The sequence below is a fragment of the Macrosteles quadrilineatus genome, unplaced genomic scaffold (assembly GCF_028750875.1).
Source record: "Macrosteles quadrilineatus isolate MER2022 unplaced genomic scaffold, UCM_ALF_1.0 Scaffold_9__3_contigs__length_116548681, whole genome shotgun sequence".
In the NCBI taxonomy this organism is placed as follows: domain Eukaryota; kingdom Metazoa; phylum Arthropoda; class Insecta; order Hemiptera; family Cicadellidae; genus Macrosteles; species Macrosteles quadrilineatus.
The window spans coordinates 111,412,769-111,429,859 of NW_026542602.1; the positions used below are offsets into that span (position 1 = coordinate 111,412,769).

The 17,091-nt window shown below is 38.7% G+C and overlaps 1 protein-coding gene across 1 annotated transcript in view; it reads left to right on the forward strand.

Moving 5' to 3' along the window:
• Nucleotides 1-17,091, forward strand: part of LOC129003734 (unconventional myosin-IXb-like) — a 64,216-nt gene that overhangs the window by 30,335 nt on the left and 16,790 nt on the right. The window contains exons 2-4 of the mRNA XM_054432029.1: nt 5,297-5,596; nt 6,344-6,477; nt 13,164-13,335. Of these exons, the coding sequence (XP_054288004.1) occupies nt 5,297-5,596; nt 6,344-6,477; nt 13,164-13,335 (606 nt within the window). The remainder of the gene's footprint in view (nt 1-5,296; nt 5,597-6,343; nt 6,478-13,163; nt 13,336-17,091) is intronic.

Sequence of the window (17,091 nt, forward strand, 5' to 3'; positions counted from 1 at the left end):
GAAAGAAACCAAGTTTTTAAAAATTTCCTTTACTTCTTATGTTACAGTGTTACAACTTACATAGTTACGGATTTCTTACACTTATCGCCAATGTTAGACTAATTTTATCTGTGCCTTATCTAGCCTGGTTTCCTTCATATGTGGCAACCAGGTCGCCTACAATATCAGTTCTGATCTTAAAGACACGTCTAGCTATCGGTGTTGGTTGTAAGTCACCCGGAGGACGTTGTCCTGCAAGGTTGCAAGCCACGGTACAAGACAAGTACACGGACCACGAGTCAGTTGATTACGAGGTGGGTGTGAACCTTGCCGGAGTCTCTGGCAATGACGCAACTAGAGTGAGGCTGCAGTCTGAACCAGGTCTGAACATGCGTAATTTTTTTCGCTAAACCTAGAAGGAAATGGGATTAATATGGTTGAAAGGCAAATAAAGATTTAGGTTACATTGTGTGTATTGTCGGAACGATTCGTTAAAGTGAAATTCTTCTTCATCAGTTTCTTGCTTCGGAATATCTTCAGGTCAGAATGGCTAGCTGGTTAAAAATCCAGCATTCTATCTTTGACTATCAATACAATAATACACATAATAACAACAACAAAAATCATGATCTTTAAAGAAAGTACTTTCAAGATCATGATACAACTGGAATCCATGGTATGGCTGGCAGTTTGTTTTGTTTGTGTTAAATTCTGTTTCGAACAACATTTTATGAACGAATAACGTTTGAAATTACATTGGATCAAAATATTCCGAAAATAGTGTCCCTCGTTGATACAATTTTCCATCATTTCACCAAGTTAAACAAACTGATTGAATTTATTTGCCTAACAGTTTTATGCAAATCATCTCCCTTTGGAGAGTGAGGAAAAGCAGAACTCAGACAAGTCACATTCCTGGCTGGTTTTAGGCTACCTGCTGAGCCCTAATGTTGGGGACAAAAACGTCGGGGGAGGGACCGACTCTAGCCTCAGGCACTTGTCGGCGACCTCGCGGTCAGGTGTAGGCCTACTTAGGGTTGAAACCGGTCTGTCGACGTGTAATCTGGGCGTGCTGCATTTGTTAGGGCACACAAACACTTCATTATCATAGCCCACCAAGTTTGAGATTACTGAATATAGTCCTGAAAGAAAATATGCCAGAAGACGGATCTTGAAGACCTTTAGGATGTAATAACATAACATGCATGTAATAGCATCTGGATCTGAGAGCACAAGTAAAAGTTCAAGAGTGGTGGGTAGCGTAGAGATTAGATGTGGCCATCTCGCGGAGTTGGACTGGAACCTTCGGGTTGACCATAAAACTATTCGTCATCCAAAATATGACCATCGCGTGGAATTGGACTATTCCCATTCAATCTAGCATACAGTACAGCCCCCATTGAGCTCGTCACTTATTACTGAAAAACAATGAAAGAAGAAGTTCAATGTATACAGGAGTGTAAACTACCTATAGGGAATTAATTCTACAGTCTCATCTAAAAATATGAGAACCTCATTTTCGACGATTTTGTAACCAAAATGATTTATGAAACAAGGGAGGATGGACCTGAAACTCAATATTGTATTTGATTCAGTATCTGAAAATAGATTATCTTCATCGGCATTTTTTCCACTATGCAACGCTGATGGGGTTTATACGGAGGGATCCAGGCCCGTTGTTCTTTTTCACTTGTAAGCTATGTTGAAATTTCGACATTGGTGATTGAGTTTAAACCCAAACTTTGGAAATATTTGGTGCTGTTGATTTATCTGAGTAGGATAGTTTAGTTGTCTTCTAGCCGATGGCAACTCTCTTGCAAATAATAGTCTGCTACTCAGCCTAAGTAGCTATGAAGCTATGATTGTAGCTATGAAGCTGAACAGTGCATTCAATAAAGAGCTCTTTGCACGACTAGGCTCTTGTGTTTCAGGAAGTTAGGTACTGTACAAAGACGGGCCGATTTGACAGCTCTCAATGATGTTGTCGGGCAACAGACAAGAGGATTATTCATGTACCAACCTAACAACAGTTAATTACTCTACGAAATGTTCGTCTACCGATCTGCACCGTCATGACTGATGTTTTTTTGGCATCACTGCCACAACAGTGATAAGTCGGTAATGGCTGCGTTGTTCGTTTTGGTCTTGGTATTAGTTTTCACGCTTGATCATTGTGCCACACATTTATTTTCAATAATTTATTCTGATCCAGGTACTTACTTGTAAGGTTTCTCAAAATCGGTAAGCTGCCCAAACCCAACAACGTTATAGTACTACGTTCAACATTTTGGTAGCTGACAGGTTATGGCATCGTCTGGGTCTCAGATACTAGTTACAACACCAAAGTGATGCCCCAAACTCAGCTTTGGACATACCTCTACGACATGAAGAAATCAATTTAGTACGGAAACTGGTTGCTAAGTGTATTGTAGGTTGTAAGTCAGGCGTTTATACCATTTATAGCAAAGTTCGTTACATAGTTCTACTGTTTACGTTGAAACTTGTGATAAGACGCGCAAAATATCATTTAGCGCAACAACATCAAATGTAACTTTTTGTGTACAAATTGTTTTGCCTAAATTATTTCCGTTAAATAGCCTATGCCTCGCTATTAATGTAGGCGATTGCATTAGTTGCGGGTACTATCGTATCTTGTTTCCAGGACGATATATTGGCCCGACTCGTACTCTGTGACCGCCGCATGCGGCGGAGGAATGTGGATCTAATGGCTTCGCAGCTATATCTTGTTTTTCCTCTGATCATTTCTATGGTTATTGTAGGACATAAAACCTGCTTTTAGTTCTCGGTTATTCCCCCGTGATTGTAAAAGTAGCTCCTCTTATAACTACTAACATCGGCAAATTTTAATGTTCCTTTTCATGACAAATCCCATAACTTATCGTATCCATAAAATGTAAAGTGGTTCTTAAATGGCTGTAGTTTGATTGTGAATATTTTTACAGGCATCTTACATCAAATACAGTACATCCAAAAGACAATGGCAAAATGTAACGAATATACAATGTCTGCTGAAAACCTAAATTGTGTTAACCTAACATTATTTTTTTTAATTTTTAACCGACTATTTCTCATGCAGGCTGCGATATTTAAATGTGCAATGGTCATCAGAGATAGTAACTTGACTGTACAGTACTTGCAATCAAATGTCTCGACAATTTTATTGTCATTCCATATAGCCCAGTCAAATAAAACAAAAAAAAATCCTTTAGGGTGATATAATTCAGGGAGAGTTGGAACTTTGGTTAAAACTTTCTTTGGTTCATTAGATTGAAGAAAATAAAAAGTCCTGATGGGTGTGGGTCGAGCTTCACTAAGGGAAGGGTAGTTTTTCGCTTATGTATCAGAATCTTTAAGTCATATTGAAAAGTGTTCTGTACAACAATTAAAGCTGGCAAAATTCCATACAAAAAAAAGCTTCTAAGCATTTTAGCCCTAGGGACAACCATGTCCAAACTATGAGCTTCATAAGTTGTAAAACGGACTTAAATCGCATGTATCTCAGTTCTCAGTTGTAATTAACCAATGTGTGCTGCACTGTTGTGTTTGATGGTTACTCAGATACTGTCAACAGCACAGAACATGATGAACAACAACGACGAGCCACCACCAAGACCGTATCAGTCGACATTGATTTCACTGAATAAATTGCAGTGACTGTACAGCAAGAAAACTTTATTTGTAATGACAAAAATAAGCCAGGCTGAAGGTTCATCAATGCTGGTCCTGCTGATTGCATTAGCTCCACTCGAGCAAGAAATTATATTCTTCATACCAGGAAAAGGTAAAGTATAAAGCAGAACGTATTCCTCAGTTGAATTACAGAAATGATGTGACTTTGCCAGAAGCATATTGTTAATTCAGGGTTTAGTGGGTGTGATACCACCTCGTCATTATTCAGAAAATGCAAGTTGTTAATTGTGAAATTTTGTATTAGGGATACCAGTTTCTATACCATCTGCAACATATTTTACAGCTCGACTTCGACGCAAAAGTAAGCCTCGACAGCCGGTGAGTGGATGATCCTAGTGAACAAATTTCGAGAAAAAGATCTGGACAAAAACTGATACATCGCATTTATCAAATCCACCACTCACTAGGCTGAAGGCAGACCTCCCGTCTCTACCTACCACAAACGAAAGGCTCTGCTCAGCAGCAATCGTAGAGAGTATACTGTATTTATTTGTAAGTACAATAATTGCTGGGGAAAATACCGCCAACTGATTAGGGTACCGAACGACATCTACAACCCCTTATATCTTGCTGCTCCGGCTGTTGTCCTCACAACAATATTTTGCATCTATACAAAAGTTTGTGGGTGCCGTAAAGCGGGGATCCACTGCTCAACAATGTGCGGAAACTGCGAGGGAGCGTGCACTTAAAATAACCCTCCAGTAGACGACGATTCCGTGAATGAGGACTACCCTGAAGAACCCCTGGATCCGTTAGCTTGGGTACGATGAAACTGCCCCGATATTTTAGGTACGTTTTAAATGATGAAACTGCCCCTCTCATTACAGAGCATTAAGAAGGGTCACCTAGCCATACCAGAAATGCTGAAATTGCCCCGAGCGCCCGTCTTGGTAGCCGCTACGGGTCTGGCGAAAAAGGGAATTATTGTTGTCCCCGCAACAGTGGCGGATACAGAGGGGGGGCGAGGGGGGCGACCGCCCCCCCCTCGGGCATACATATACATATATTTTTTACTGCATGTAATACAGTAGTGCATACAAATTGCGTAAAATAATTTGTCACACTAACTTTGGACAAAGAAATGGTAAAAAACTGTGATTTAGGAGACTTAGTTTACACACATTTTTCGGAGGGGACCCCCGAACCGCCCCTGACTCCCTGGTTCGCCCCCCCCCCTTGTGACTGCTCTAGATCCGCCTCTGCCCCGCAATCTGTCAGTGACTGCATTCTTCTAATAACTAGGCATGTTCTTGGATGGTAATCAATAACAAATCTGCTTAAAGATTTAAATGAGTGTAAGGGATGTTTGTGTGATCGTAGATTATCTTCTTCGTTAAACCTTGTTACACTTCAATTTGTATCATATGAAATCTACCTGTTAAATGCTTCGGGTTTTATCATGTTATTCCATTTGTGCATTATTTTACCCCGTTTCGCCGTTTCTATCTCTAGTACGTAATATTTATTGATTGTTGGATACTGGTCATAAATTTAGCAATATGTAAATTACTTCATCCATATTATGGGTCATAAATTTTATCTAATTATAATATCTTGTATTTACGAACATTTTAAAATATGTTGTCAATGTGCCTATTTTTTCCAGATGCATCCTCATCCAATGAAGCGGTTCATCTTCAACAGAGACTCCGCAATCTGAGCACGGAGTTGGTGACTCTTCGAAACAGACTGCATGTTCAGGGCCAGGGCCAGCCCAATAGTGTGTTAGCTGCACCTCCCACTACCACGATACCAACCAATACGACAACACCTCTCCCCACTACTACGCCACTTAGCCAACCAACGAGTGGTGCTCCCCCCACCTTTCCTCGGCCACACCACCAACCACACCCTTTACCTGTGCCAGTAACCCAGGCGACCAATAACGGGCCTACCATTATTGGAGGTATGTACTTTAACCATTTTTGATGAGGTTTAATTTTTTGTTATTAAAAAATACCCAGCCAAAAATTGTTTGCTTTTCGTATCAGAGGTCTCACTTCTGCTGTCAGTTAAAGTTAGACAACCGATAAGGGCCTACATGCAAATTATTTATGTATTATAGTACTGTATTATCATAATTAACAATATTTAATATGGAATGGGTGCAATCATTGACTATAATCTAGTCAATCGTGTAATCCATAGTATTATGTAGTTTTGAATCCACCTCGTTTCTGCAGTTCTTGAGCACGGAGTAAGAGTAAGACTGTAAGGAAACTTAGAAATTTCCAATATGCACTTGTCAAGGCTAAAATAACTAGTGACTCACTTTAGGAGTAACGTACCATCCTCTTGAATATTTTGATGAACCTCCTTTATACCTAGACCTATTCTGAATTTGTGCTTATCCACAGCCGAGTTTTGTTAAATTAATGTTGTGCATTTTATGTGATTTAAAAATGGAACTGTCATTGACATCCATTCACCCATGGAGTAAAAAATGTAGAAATGTCAATACAGCATCGGTAATAAGATTCATTCCTCTATCAACCGACAACCATGTAGGCCTACTGTAAAAACTCGTTACCTTCACATAAGTTCGTTACAAAAGAATAATTTGCTCCTAATTTAAGTAAGGGTAGCCTTTACAAATTAGGTTCTTGTTAGACATGATTTACTACTGTGCAATAACACAAATTTTTGTTTGCAGACACGACGGGCAAGACTGCTATGAGGCCGGTTGGCTGTGCCGAGCTTGAGGATCTCATACATTTGGCTGGGCCACTCACCGAGGATGCAGTCCTCAAATGTTTACACGCCAGGTTTAGCGCCAGCCAACTTTATGTAAGTATACCTTTTTGGTTTAATTCGTTTTGAGGCAATGTGTGTTAGGGGGCAAACTACTCATCCTTCAAAAGAAAGTGCTACGGACATTATAGGGCATACTACCTAGAACATTGTAGACCCCTATTCATCCAGCTCAAAATCCCCACCGTTTTCTAACAATATATACTAGAAACCATTCCTAGCAAAGAAATCCAATCCAACATATAATATCACAATATCATAATCACTTTTTATCCATGTTTGCCTCCTGGATTGATTAATAATAATAATAATAGGTTAAATACCTTGTATACGTCCTCAATCCAAGTCATCTTTTACAATGACTATAGTTTCGGGGCCAACAGCCCCATTGTCAAATTTTCTGTCTTGTTAATAACTGTTTATAGCATTGGTCACCGTTGAAGTTTACATATACACATACACTGACACACGAAACATTTATATTTACACGTAACATTGAAAAATTATACTTTTGGCCGGCCTAAACAAAAGTGATTACATCGTTGTGCGGACCGGTACACTGACTGACTGACCAATTGGTCGACGACTTGGATTGAGGACGTATACAAGGTATTTAACCTATTATTATTATCATAATCACAACACCTGAGGTGAAATCGTCGAAATCGACGGTTACTTTAAAGGCTTACGCTAACTAATCTAACTGCGATAAATTGAGTGAAATTACACATATTTTGAGCATTTAGCATTGTTTGAATATTAATAAGTGTAAAAACAATAATGCCATTGATTGCGTTAGTTAGTAAATATTGTTGATCATTCCACGAATAAAATATTTCCCATACTGTACGTCATCGGAGTTGTGAGTATGCTATCTGGTATCTCTTCCTTTGGAAGAACCTTTAAATACCTAGTATTAAAATCGTATTGGTGGATATTTTGTAGTTAAACACTCCCGTGATTTCATCAGTGTTATGCGAATTAATCTATGATTTTATTTTAAAATAATCTGTTTGTTATGAAGACACGTTCTAACTTCAAAGGGAGGTACATCCATTACAGTGCAAGTTTGATTTTTCCTTCGTCACGTCGCGTCAGTTCATATCGTACTTCTGTGCCAATGAATAACCCTCTAGCACAGTTTTAAGAAATTGGTTGTGGGGTTACTGTTTAAGCTGCCATTCCTTGACATGGGGGATGTCAGTAAGTTGTCTCAGCCTTATCAGTTACATCAAGTTGTCAATATAATCTCTCTACGGAATGTTAGGTGTAGTTGAATATACTTGAAGTGATGTTGGCTTTTATTCTTGAACTGTTAGGGGCCTCCTCATTTATATGCTAAAAATAATGTAAATTGGCTGTTACGTAAATATTGATGTTTACATGCATTGTTAATCAACGTATCTTATAAATGATGATGTGATCTAGTTTAAAAGGAATATGATCTTTCTGTCAGTGTCATGACAATAGCTGCTTCGATAGTATTTACTCATTGGGCCATTTTTATAGCCAAAATGTCGTGTTATTTTCAATAATGTTACCAACCCGTGGGCCATGGTCCGTAATATAGGCCACTGTAAATAATTTGTCAAGATAGGTACCATTTTAGGCAAGGTTTCTGTGTTTGGATGTTATTAGAAACGGCAAGAGCACAATAAGATTCTTCTGCAAATGAATTTTATGTTGGAGTAATATAAGCCGAATTATAAAAATGTCACAATGCGAGTTTGAGCATTTTGTAACTATATTATATGGGTAAGTTACATAGATTTTTTAGGCTGCTGCTCAGTGTACTTTAAGAATATGTGTTTTAGAGATCAATTAAATGGTTTTTGTTGCAGAGTAGCGCTAGTAAACATGTACAAACCTTTTCGTTAGTCTAATAACATTCAAAGGCTCTCTAAGGGTTCAAGTTCTTATTTCTATACATATATATATTATGTTTTCACTAAGCTGAATGAATACATCGAAGTAACCTATCTGAAAACCTATCTGAACCTATCTGCAGTATATTGCACTTTTCCAGCTTGATGACTTTCTAAATAATGCACATATTTCTACATAAATATTGTAAAATGTTTTATCCAGTTGCTGTTAACCACTATTAAATTAACAAAATATGGACACGGCTCAAATGGGCACCGTGCCCTTCTGCACTTGTATTATTTTGTATTGTATTACACAATCGAAGATTTTTCCAATGATTGAAAGCATGTATGACATTAATCTTATGAACCTATGATGATCTGTCTAGAATAATATGATAAAATATAGGGAAAATAAGGTGTTAAAAAGGCAGACACCAACTCGTAAAATAGATATAAGATGATCAATAAAAAATAATTGTAAGAGTTATTGTGATAAAAGGATTTTCCACTGATTTCATAAAAGAACTTTATATTGCAAAACATGACATGATACAAAAGAAAATCAATTTTAAAATAAGAAAATAACATTGCAAATACTTCTTTTGGACAACTCAGTAACTCCCAATAAATGTGTGTTGTTTAAAAGACAATTTTAAAATTACCAGCTGTTTTATTAAAAAGTATTATCCATCTGACCAAAATGTAAACAAATCTGTGGAGGGATCTTTAACGGCTTCTGGGGCAGAGCCCTAAGCTAATTTACTTAGTTTTTCTTTTGATAACTCATCTACAGACCAAGACCTTTCTTTGGACACCTCTACCAAGTTTCTACGCCCATCCGTTCTCTCAAATTAGAGGAGGCAAAGTTTCCAATTAAATATTTTGATTCCACCATGTTAATCTTATGGGAGAAAACCCAACTTTGATGGAAGATCCTGCCCAAACTAATAAAGATATCAAAAAACGAAAAACACTTTGCAAAACTACAGATCAGGGCAATTCTTTTGACACTTTAATCATCAAAATCGGTCAAAAAATGAGGGAGGAGTTCTGTTCACAAAAATCGGCTTAGCGTATTATATATATAGAAGATTTCAAATCATACCACATTTGTAAAAACACTAAAAAATTACCTTATAAACATACCATACTACTCAACAAAGGAATTCACATACAAGAACACACTTATACACACCTATATTGGGCTAGCTGAAAGGCTGCCAAGAGGATGAAGAAGGAGACATTTTGACGACTCCCCGATCTGAGGATTGTAGCGAAGAAAGAAGAGGTAAAAGGTAAAAGGGGTGATACTTACGAGCTCATTCACTCACATTAGTAGTCCGGCCTACTAGTAGTCGCCTACGTGCCATCGCTACGATGCTGATACAAAAGATTAGGCCATAGTCCGATAGCAAGGCAATTGTTAAACTTATACCGACCACGCCTAATAATAACCTAACCTACCTAACCTAAGGGTGGTTAGGTCAGGTTGGGTTGGGCTAGGAATATTTTGTTATTCAAACTAATTAAAATCTTATTCGGAAGTCGATTTATATGTGTGGTTGGTATGATACGTAAGTGCCATCAAACTTTTAACTTGAAAATAGCTTATTTTCTTTTACAACATCCTAAACTCACTTAGGTCCCCAGTTCTTAACAAGGAACACGAAATTGATGTGCTCAAAACAACATTGATTCATTTTCAAAAGAAGACATGATCAATCCACTTTTGAAGTCATGAAATACAATCTACTTTACACATTAGGGATCGGTAGCCGACTGATTACGTCTGGCGGCGTGAGGCGTGTCTGGGAACATGTCCCGCAGCCACGTGTAAACTAGAGGCTCGGTGGCTACCGTGATTGCTGTGATTAACTCAGTTCGATAGGAAACATTCTTCATAAGACGAATTTGAAGGGTCTTGCCCGCGGTAAGTGATTATGGTAAGACCACGGAGAAGAGAGAAACCCGCGGCTCCTCGGCTTTGACTGCGTGCGCGTGCATGTTCTGACCTGCACGCCACGTGTCGCCGCCATCTTGCCCGTGGCATTGACAGCCGTCCCACCCAGATACAAGATGATCTTTCTCCATTTGGTTCAGGTAGGTCACGAATCCGATAAATCAACTTGGCAAGTACATAATGCTGGTGTGCGCTCTTGATTTACTGACATGCAGTAGAGGGAACATACTATACCCTTGGCAATAACTTATAACACGGGCGTTTCTGTATCAAATTTGATTTGCAACAAATTAACTTTGCGTTATGTACAATCTTTTAAATATTCGTATAGTCACCGAGTCAATATTATTATTTTTCCAATGCATTTGTGAGATACCTAAGACATAGAGACAAGATTGTATTGTCTATCAAAATTCAGGAAATAGCTACAAATAGCGTAAAGATGTCTGGATTAATTTCATTAACTCTAGTATGATAATTCCTTTAACTTTACTCTTTTATAAATTAGTATATATTTTAATAACTGAGGTATTCTTTATGATTTTTTGTCACTGAAATCATTCAAAAGTCCTAGCGATTGTAAATAATTCTTCTTAAGGGTCCATTACTTTGATTCATGTCTAGCTGGTCTAACATTACGTTTTTACTATAAACAAACAAACAGCTGTGTATGATGTGAAACAACGTGTACAAACTGTGATTTAAGCCCCCATAATTTTGTATTATGAAATGTGTTTCTGACCGAACCTTTTAGAGATAATAAAACAAATGTAATCATTGACAGTCCAAGTAGCATGAATGAAGACGAGATGCGAGATGATGTCCGAAGGCTCGCGTGATCGTTGCTTCCACTTCCAGGGGAGCAGCAGCGCTCTACAGGGTGTGGGGAAACCGGTTCCTCGGCGTGGCGTGCTGCATGATTCATTTTGTTTTACCGGCCGTTTACCGCCACAGAATGGCTGGGACCGCAGTTACATCCCATACTTTAATGATACGGCCGCCCAGTGTCTTGTAGGCTGATACCAGGAATATTTCATCCCTCGGGAACTAGGCGGCCATCTGGATAGGTGTAGGTACCTAGATATTATACTGATGGTGGGCAACGGGTTCGGAACCAGTCTTCCTGATGGGTATTACGCGTAATGGAGCAATTACATCATATTGGCTATTATATGGTGCGACGTGATCGGTTATAGGCTTGATATGTTTACACACACTATTTATTGTCGACACTAGTTAACAGAGCTGCGCTCACCTACCTGGGTGTACATTACAGTCTCCTATTAAGTAAATAGCCTATAATTGCTGTAGTCCCTATGCCGATAAGTATGTTGTTTATTTCGGAGTATTCCCGATCAGTAGTGTCTAGCTATTTTATTCTAAGTGTTTCCGTTTAGGTATCTGCAATAGAACACCGAGACATTTTTCCCGATTCTTTTTCTGGGTAGTTTGAATAGTGTTTTTGTAAGCAACTACGCACCAGTGTGGTACTACCAACTGCTGACTAAGCATTACCTAAGTAAAACCATTGACTATATAAAAACTATAGTGTCACCATATAAACTATATAGTGTTTATAAAGTCAATGTTGAAACGGTTCTGAGCTACAGTCTAGCATCCTTGGATGAGTTGTAGCTAGGGCAAAAAACATCCTCACTTCACTTCGATTCGCGGACCGAGGAGCGCAGAATACCTGCTCTAATGTATGGTTTTAAATTTTTGGACCAAAGAGCACAGAGGTACCATGCGCGCCTCGGTCCTACCCATTCAAGAACCTAATCCCCCATTATAAGGATTGAAAGAGACAATGTCTGAGTCGACCCTGCAAGTAAATCCCTTTAATCGTGCTTCACGACTAGTAAATACACCACTATTGTCCCAAAACTGTGAGCAACAGAAATATTGATCAGCGAATCTGTCGCAGATTGATGTTGAACGATAGCCCGGTAGCCCTAACCAGCTCTGAAGCAGAGTGCTATGAACTATGAAGTGATTGAAGTGATGAAGTGGGCGAGTGGGCGCCCGCCGTGAAGTTTCTACGTTGTGTTGTGAAGCTGAGACGCAGTTCCGTTACCCAGACCCTAGGGGCAGAGTTCGCGACCCGGCCTAGGCTTTACACCAGATCAAAACCAGCTAGGCCCAAAACTGACTATGAATAGTACAAGTAGGCTTCTCGTCCTATATTACAATCTTAAGTATATTGTGTGTTTCGTCCGTGTTTTCACCTTTAAAGTGCACTGATGCACGGCCGCCTTTAACTCCAGGCCGCGGCCTTCGAAGTGGCAACGTCGCAAGTAGTAACTGCTGTTTTGATTGGAGGCAGTTAAGGTGACCGTGACTGATGTCAGTTTTACTTATGTCCAGTATTTTTATGTCACTCTCTTATTTTGGGGTGGAGATTACGAGTTTGTCTTTATGCCTACTCTTAAGAATAAGATAGACAATAGTTTGTAAATATAGATTGGCGAGTTCAGTTAAAATAGTTTTAAAACTATTAAGACTCGAATAAAAGCAAAAACAAACTCTACATAAATCATGATATAACTAACTTAAAAATTGTCTTCTGTTGATCTAAGGACAAAACTCAAAGCTTGTTTAGGAACAGGGTCCTGTTCCGATACCTCTCTTTCAGAAAAAGCTCAATGCCTCTTCTCCTGAAAGATAGAAGAGAAGAAAATATTTTCAGAAATAGGTGCATAGATACTAATCACATTAAATAGGTTACAGTTCCCGCGCCTCATTTTTTACAAATCGATTACTGTCCAAACTGATTTCAAATCTCAAAGATTTGTTCTTCAAGCATGTTAAATCTATGGTACCAATTAATTACCAAATAACTTATCCTGATGACACTGTTTGATTTAACCTCTACATTTGCATTTCTCTTGTTGCAGACCAATGTTGGACCTATCCTGTTATCGGTGAACCCCTATACTGACATACGTAACCCTCTCACCCTGACCAGCACCAGGGGAGTGTCTCTATCTCCCAAACTGCTAAGGGTTGTACAGGAAGCGGTGAGACAACAAAGTGAGACTGGCTACCCCCAGGCCATTATTCTTTCAGGTAAGAACTAATCAATTTGTTGATAACAAAAATCAAATATTTTTTACTTCATCCCCGTATAATAATATAATTGAGCGGAGCGAGCGAAGCGAGCGAAGCTCTTTGGGATCAACTTCAATGCAAACAATATAACACCATCACTCAATAACGGCTGAACACATTTCAGCCAAACTTAACAAGACTACTTAGACTAATAATGAGATGGTTTGTAAACAAACAAATTTCAATTAGATAATGCTAATGCAATTTAAAACGAACTTAAAATTTCAAATTTTTAACATTAGGCTTATGGGACTAAAGTAGCTATGACAGTTTTTTTGTTTACGAGAAAAATGTAAACAAGAGAATCATAAGGTATTTCTGAACTTTCTATACTTTTCTTTTAAACGTTTTTAAACCATTCCTATGATTTTAATAAACAAGAAAATGACGTTAAAACATTTTTTAAGGCGCGGAATTCACTGAAAATCGAGAAAATATACGGAACTACTTTCTCAATGCGCGGAGCATAAACAAGGAGCGGAGGGATACGGACCGGTGACTACTTTCTTGGGAACCTATTTGTGTTGCCAGCTGATTAGAAACAGCCAATGTTAGAAATCAGGATTTAATAAGCGATATATCGAACCGCATCGAAATCGGTATTTAATCCGATAATACCTCATAGGTTATATTATGTTGAATTACATCGACGGTACAGTAAGTTATTACACTTATTGATAAAACGCAGATTGAACACTGATCTAATTTAGGCATGTGGGGAGGTAGGTCGGGGTTTATGAGTATTCATGACTACATTAAGTGTTTTGAAGTAATGTTAGATTAGGAAGGTAAAGTGTAGGTTATAGGTAGGTGATCGGGTTGTTTATTTGTGTTGCACCATATATTTTTTATCTTTTGGAATGGAATAGTTGGTTAAGGTTTGTTGTGACCGTACTATTAAAATACACGCACATTGTAACTTATATAACTTTATTTTTACAACATAGATGTTTTTGTAATGTAATGTTTTTAAAAGCAACAATAACAAGTGTTTTCTATTTAATATTTATCAACAGCTGACTATATAGAATAAAGATTATGACACTCTCCCTCACTTATTGAGAAGAACATAAACTATTTTTGAACGATAAAGTCTCGTAACCAAGGTGGCTGTCGTCGTTGTCTTATTGGTCGTGGAGAGCGAACTGGAATGTTAACTTCTGTAGGGTGGTCTGGTTCTGGTTCAATATGGTCGGGTATTTGATCAGGATACGATGGAGTTTGGTTTGGAAGTCTTGGTACATCAAATGATTGCTTGGGTCCAAATGTTACCATCTTTTCTTTCATTACTAGAGTTGGTCTAAGCTGGTTAATGTGTCTCTTGATATTTCTTCCACTATCGAGTGTTACTATGTAATGTCTTTTTCCTAGCTTCTTCTTTATTACTCCAAACTGCCAAACTTGTCTGTTGTTACTGTACATTTGAACTTGCACTCTCTCCCCCTCTTGAATCGATCTGACAGGTTTTAAAACAGGCTGGATATTTGATTTAGGGTGTTGATAAGGAAATATGGCATCCAGTCGAATCCTTAGTTTTCTATTGAGGTAGAGTTCAGCAGGGGTTTGGTTGCTAGCTAATGGAGTAGCTCTATAACGGAATAAGATTCTTCTCACTTTGTCTGTCAGGGTTCCAGGTTCTTCAGAAGCTGACTTTAATTTGTTCTTCAGGGTTTGTACGTTGCGTTCTGCAAGGCCATTTGTCGCTGGATGCCCAGGGGCGATGAACTTTTGGAATATGCCGTTGATCTTGCAGTAAGCTCTGAATTCTTCACTTGTAAATATTGTAGCATTATCAGAAACGCATTCTTTCGGATACCCATGTGTAGCAAATATCTTGTTTAACAGATTGATTGTGTTTGAAGATGTGGGAGCTTCCTTCAACACTTCGATTTCAGCCCATTTGGATCTTGCGTCAATACAAACAAGAAAGTAGTGATTTTCATAAGGGCCAGCATAATCTATATGTATGCGGTCCCAGTTATTTTCAGGTAGGTTCCACGGATGTACTGACACTTTAGGTGGACTTGCTTTCACTAGGGCACAACTTTTACATCCTTTAACTAGTCTTTCGATTTCACCGTCAATTCCTGACCAGTAAACATAGCGTCGAGCGAGTTGCTTCATTTTGGTTATTCCCAGATGAGTTTCATGAAGTTCACTGAGTATTTTGGAGCGTAAAGATGTTGGAATTACAATTCTGTCTTTTCGAAACAATATACCGTCAAGTAGGGTGTATTCTGAGTCAGTAGAATTGTTTTTCAGGGTTTGAACTATTCCATTCATTTCATGGTCTTTGGCGGTTTCTTCTTTGATTGTCTTTGAAGTTATTTCACGGTTGGATACTTGAAAAAGTGATTGAGAATAAAGCTGGTTCACTTCTTCCCCGATTTCTTGATCTGTTGAACTACTGCATGTTTTGACTGGAGATCTTGATAAACAATCTACATTTTGATTGCTACTCCCCTTCTTGAATCGAACAATGTAATCAAATCCGGAGAGGAATGAAGCGTATCGCAGCAGGCGAGCTGACGTCATCTGTGGTAGAGCTTTATTTTGGTGAAAAATCCTTGTCAATGGTTCATTGTCTGTAACTAAAATTAACTTCTTGCCAAGTAGGTAGTTGTAGAAATGGTTCACACCAAAGATTATCGCCAATGCCTCTCGATCAAGTTGACTATAGTTCATTTCACTCGGATTCAAAGAACGAGACGCGTATGCTATCGGACGTTCTACTCCTTCGATTTCATGACTTAGTACAGCTGCGACACCTGTAGGGCTAGCATCAGTTGTCAGGATGAGGTTTAGGTTAGGGTCGAATGGAATTATCACTCTGTCACTGCAGAGTTCCGATTTGAGTTTTAGAAATGCAGATTCACAAGTAGCTGTCCACATCCATGGTTCTGATTTCTTCAGTAGACATCTGAGTGGAAATGTCATTGTAGAAAAATCTGGTACAAATCTTGAGTAGTATGTAACCAAACCCAAAAATCTTTTGAGTTCCTCGACATTGTGTGGGCGTGGCATATCTTGAATCGCTTGAACTTTGGATGGAGACTTGCTGATTTTGTTGTGTTGAACAACATGACCAAGGTATTCCACTTTTTCAGTCATAAAAGTGCATTTATTTCTGTTTACATGCAAGTTGTAGTCGGACAGTCGTTGAAGACATGCTTGTAGGTTTTGAAGGCACTCATCGAATGTGTTTCCATGAACAATGATATCGTCAAAATAGGCTTCTGTTTTCTTTAGTCCCATGAGGATTTGAGATATGATCCGATTGAATTCGGCTGGAGCAGTTTTTATTCCAAAACTGAGTCTGTGGATCCTGTATGTACCTCTGTGTGTCGAAATAGTTTGAATTTGACTACTATCTTCATCAACTTGCAGGTGTAAATAAGCTTTAAATAAATCAAGCTTACAAAAGTACATAGAGTTTCTCAGGCTGTTGAGCACGTCATCGATGCGACGTATTGGATGATTTGCTTGTACTAATCTGTCGTTAACCCCACACGTGTAGTCAACGCATAGGCGGATTCCGCCGTTAGGTTTGGGTATTACAACAAGAGGTGATCCCCAATCCGAAGTTGTGACTTTGGAAATTATTCCTTCAGCTTCAAGTGTATCTAGTTCCTTTTCAACTTGTTCTCGTAGTGCATATGGCACATCTCTTTCCCTCGTAAAGATCGGTTTTGCGCCTTCTCGAAGTTGCAGGGA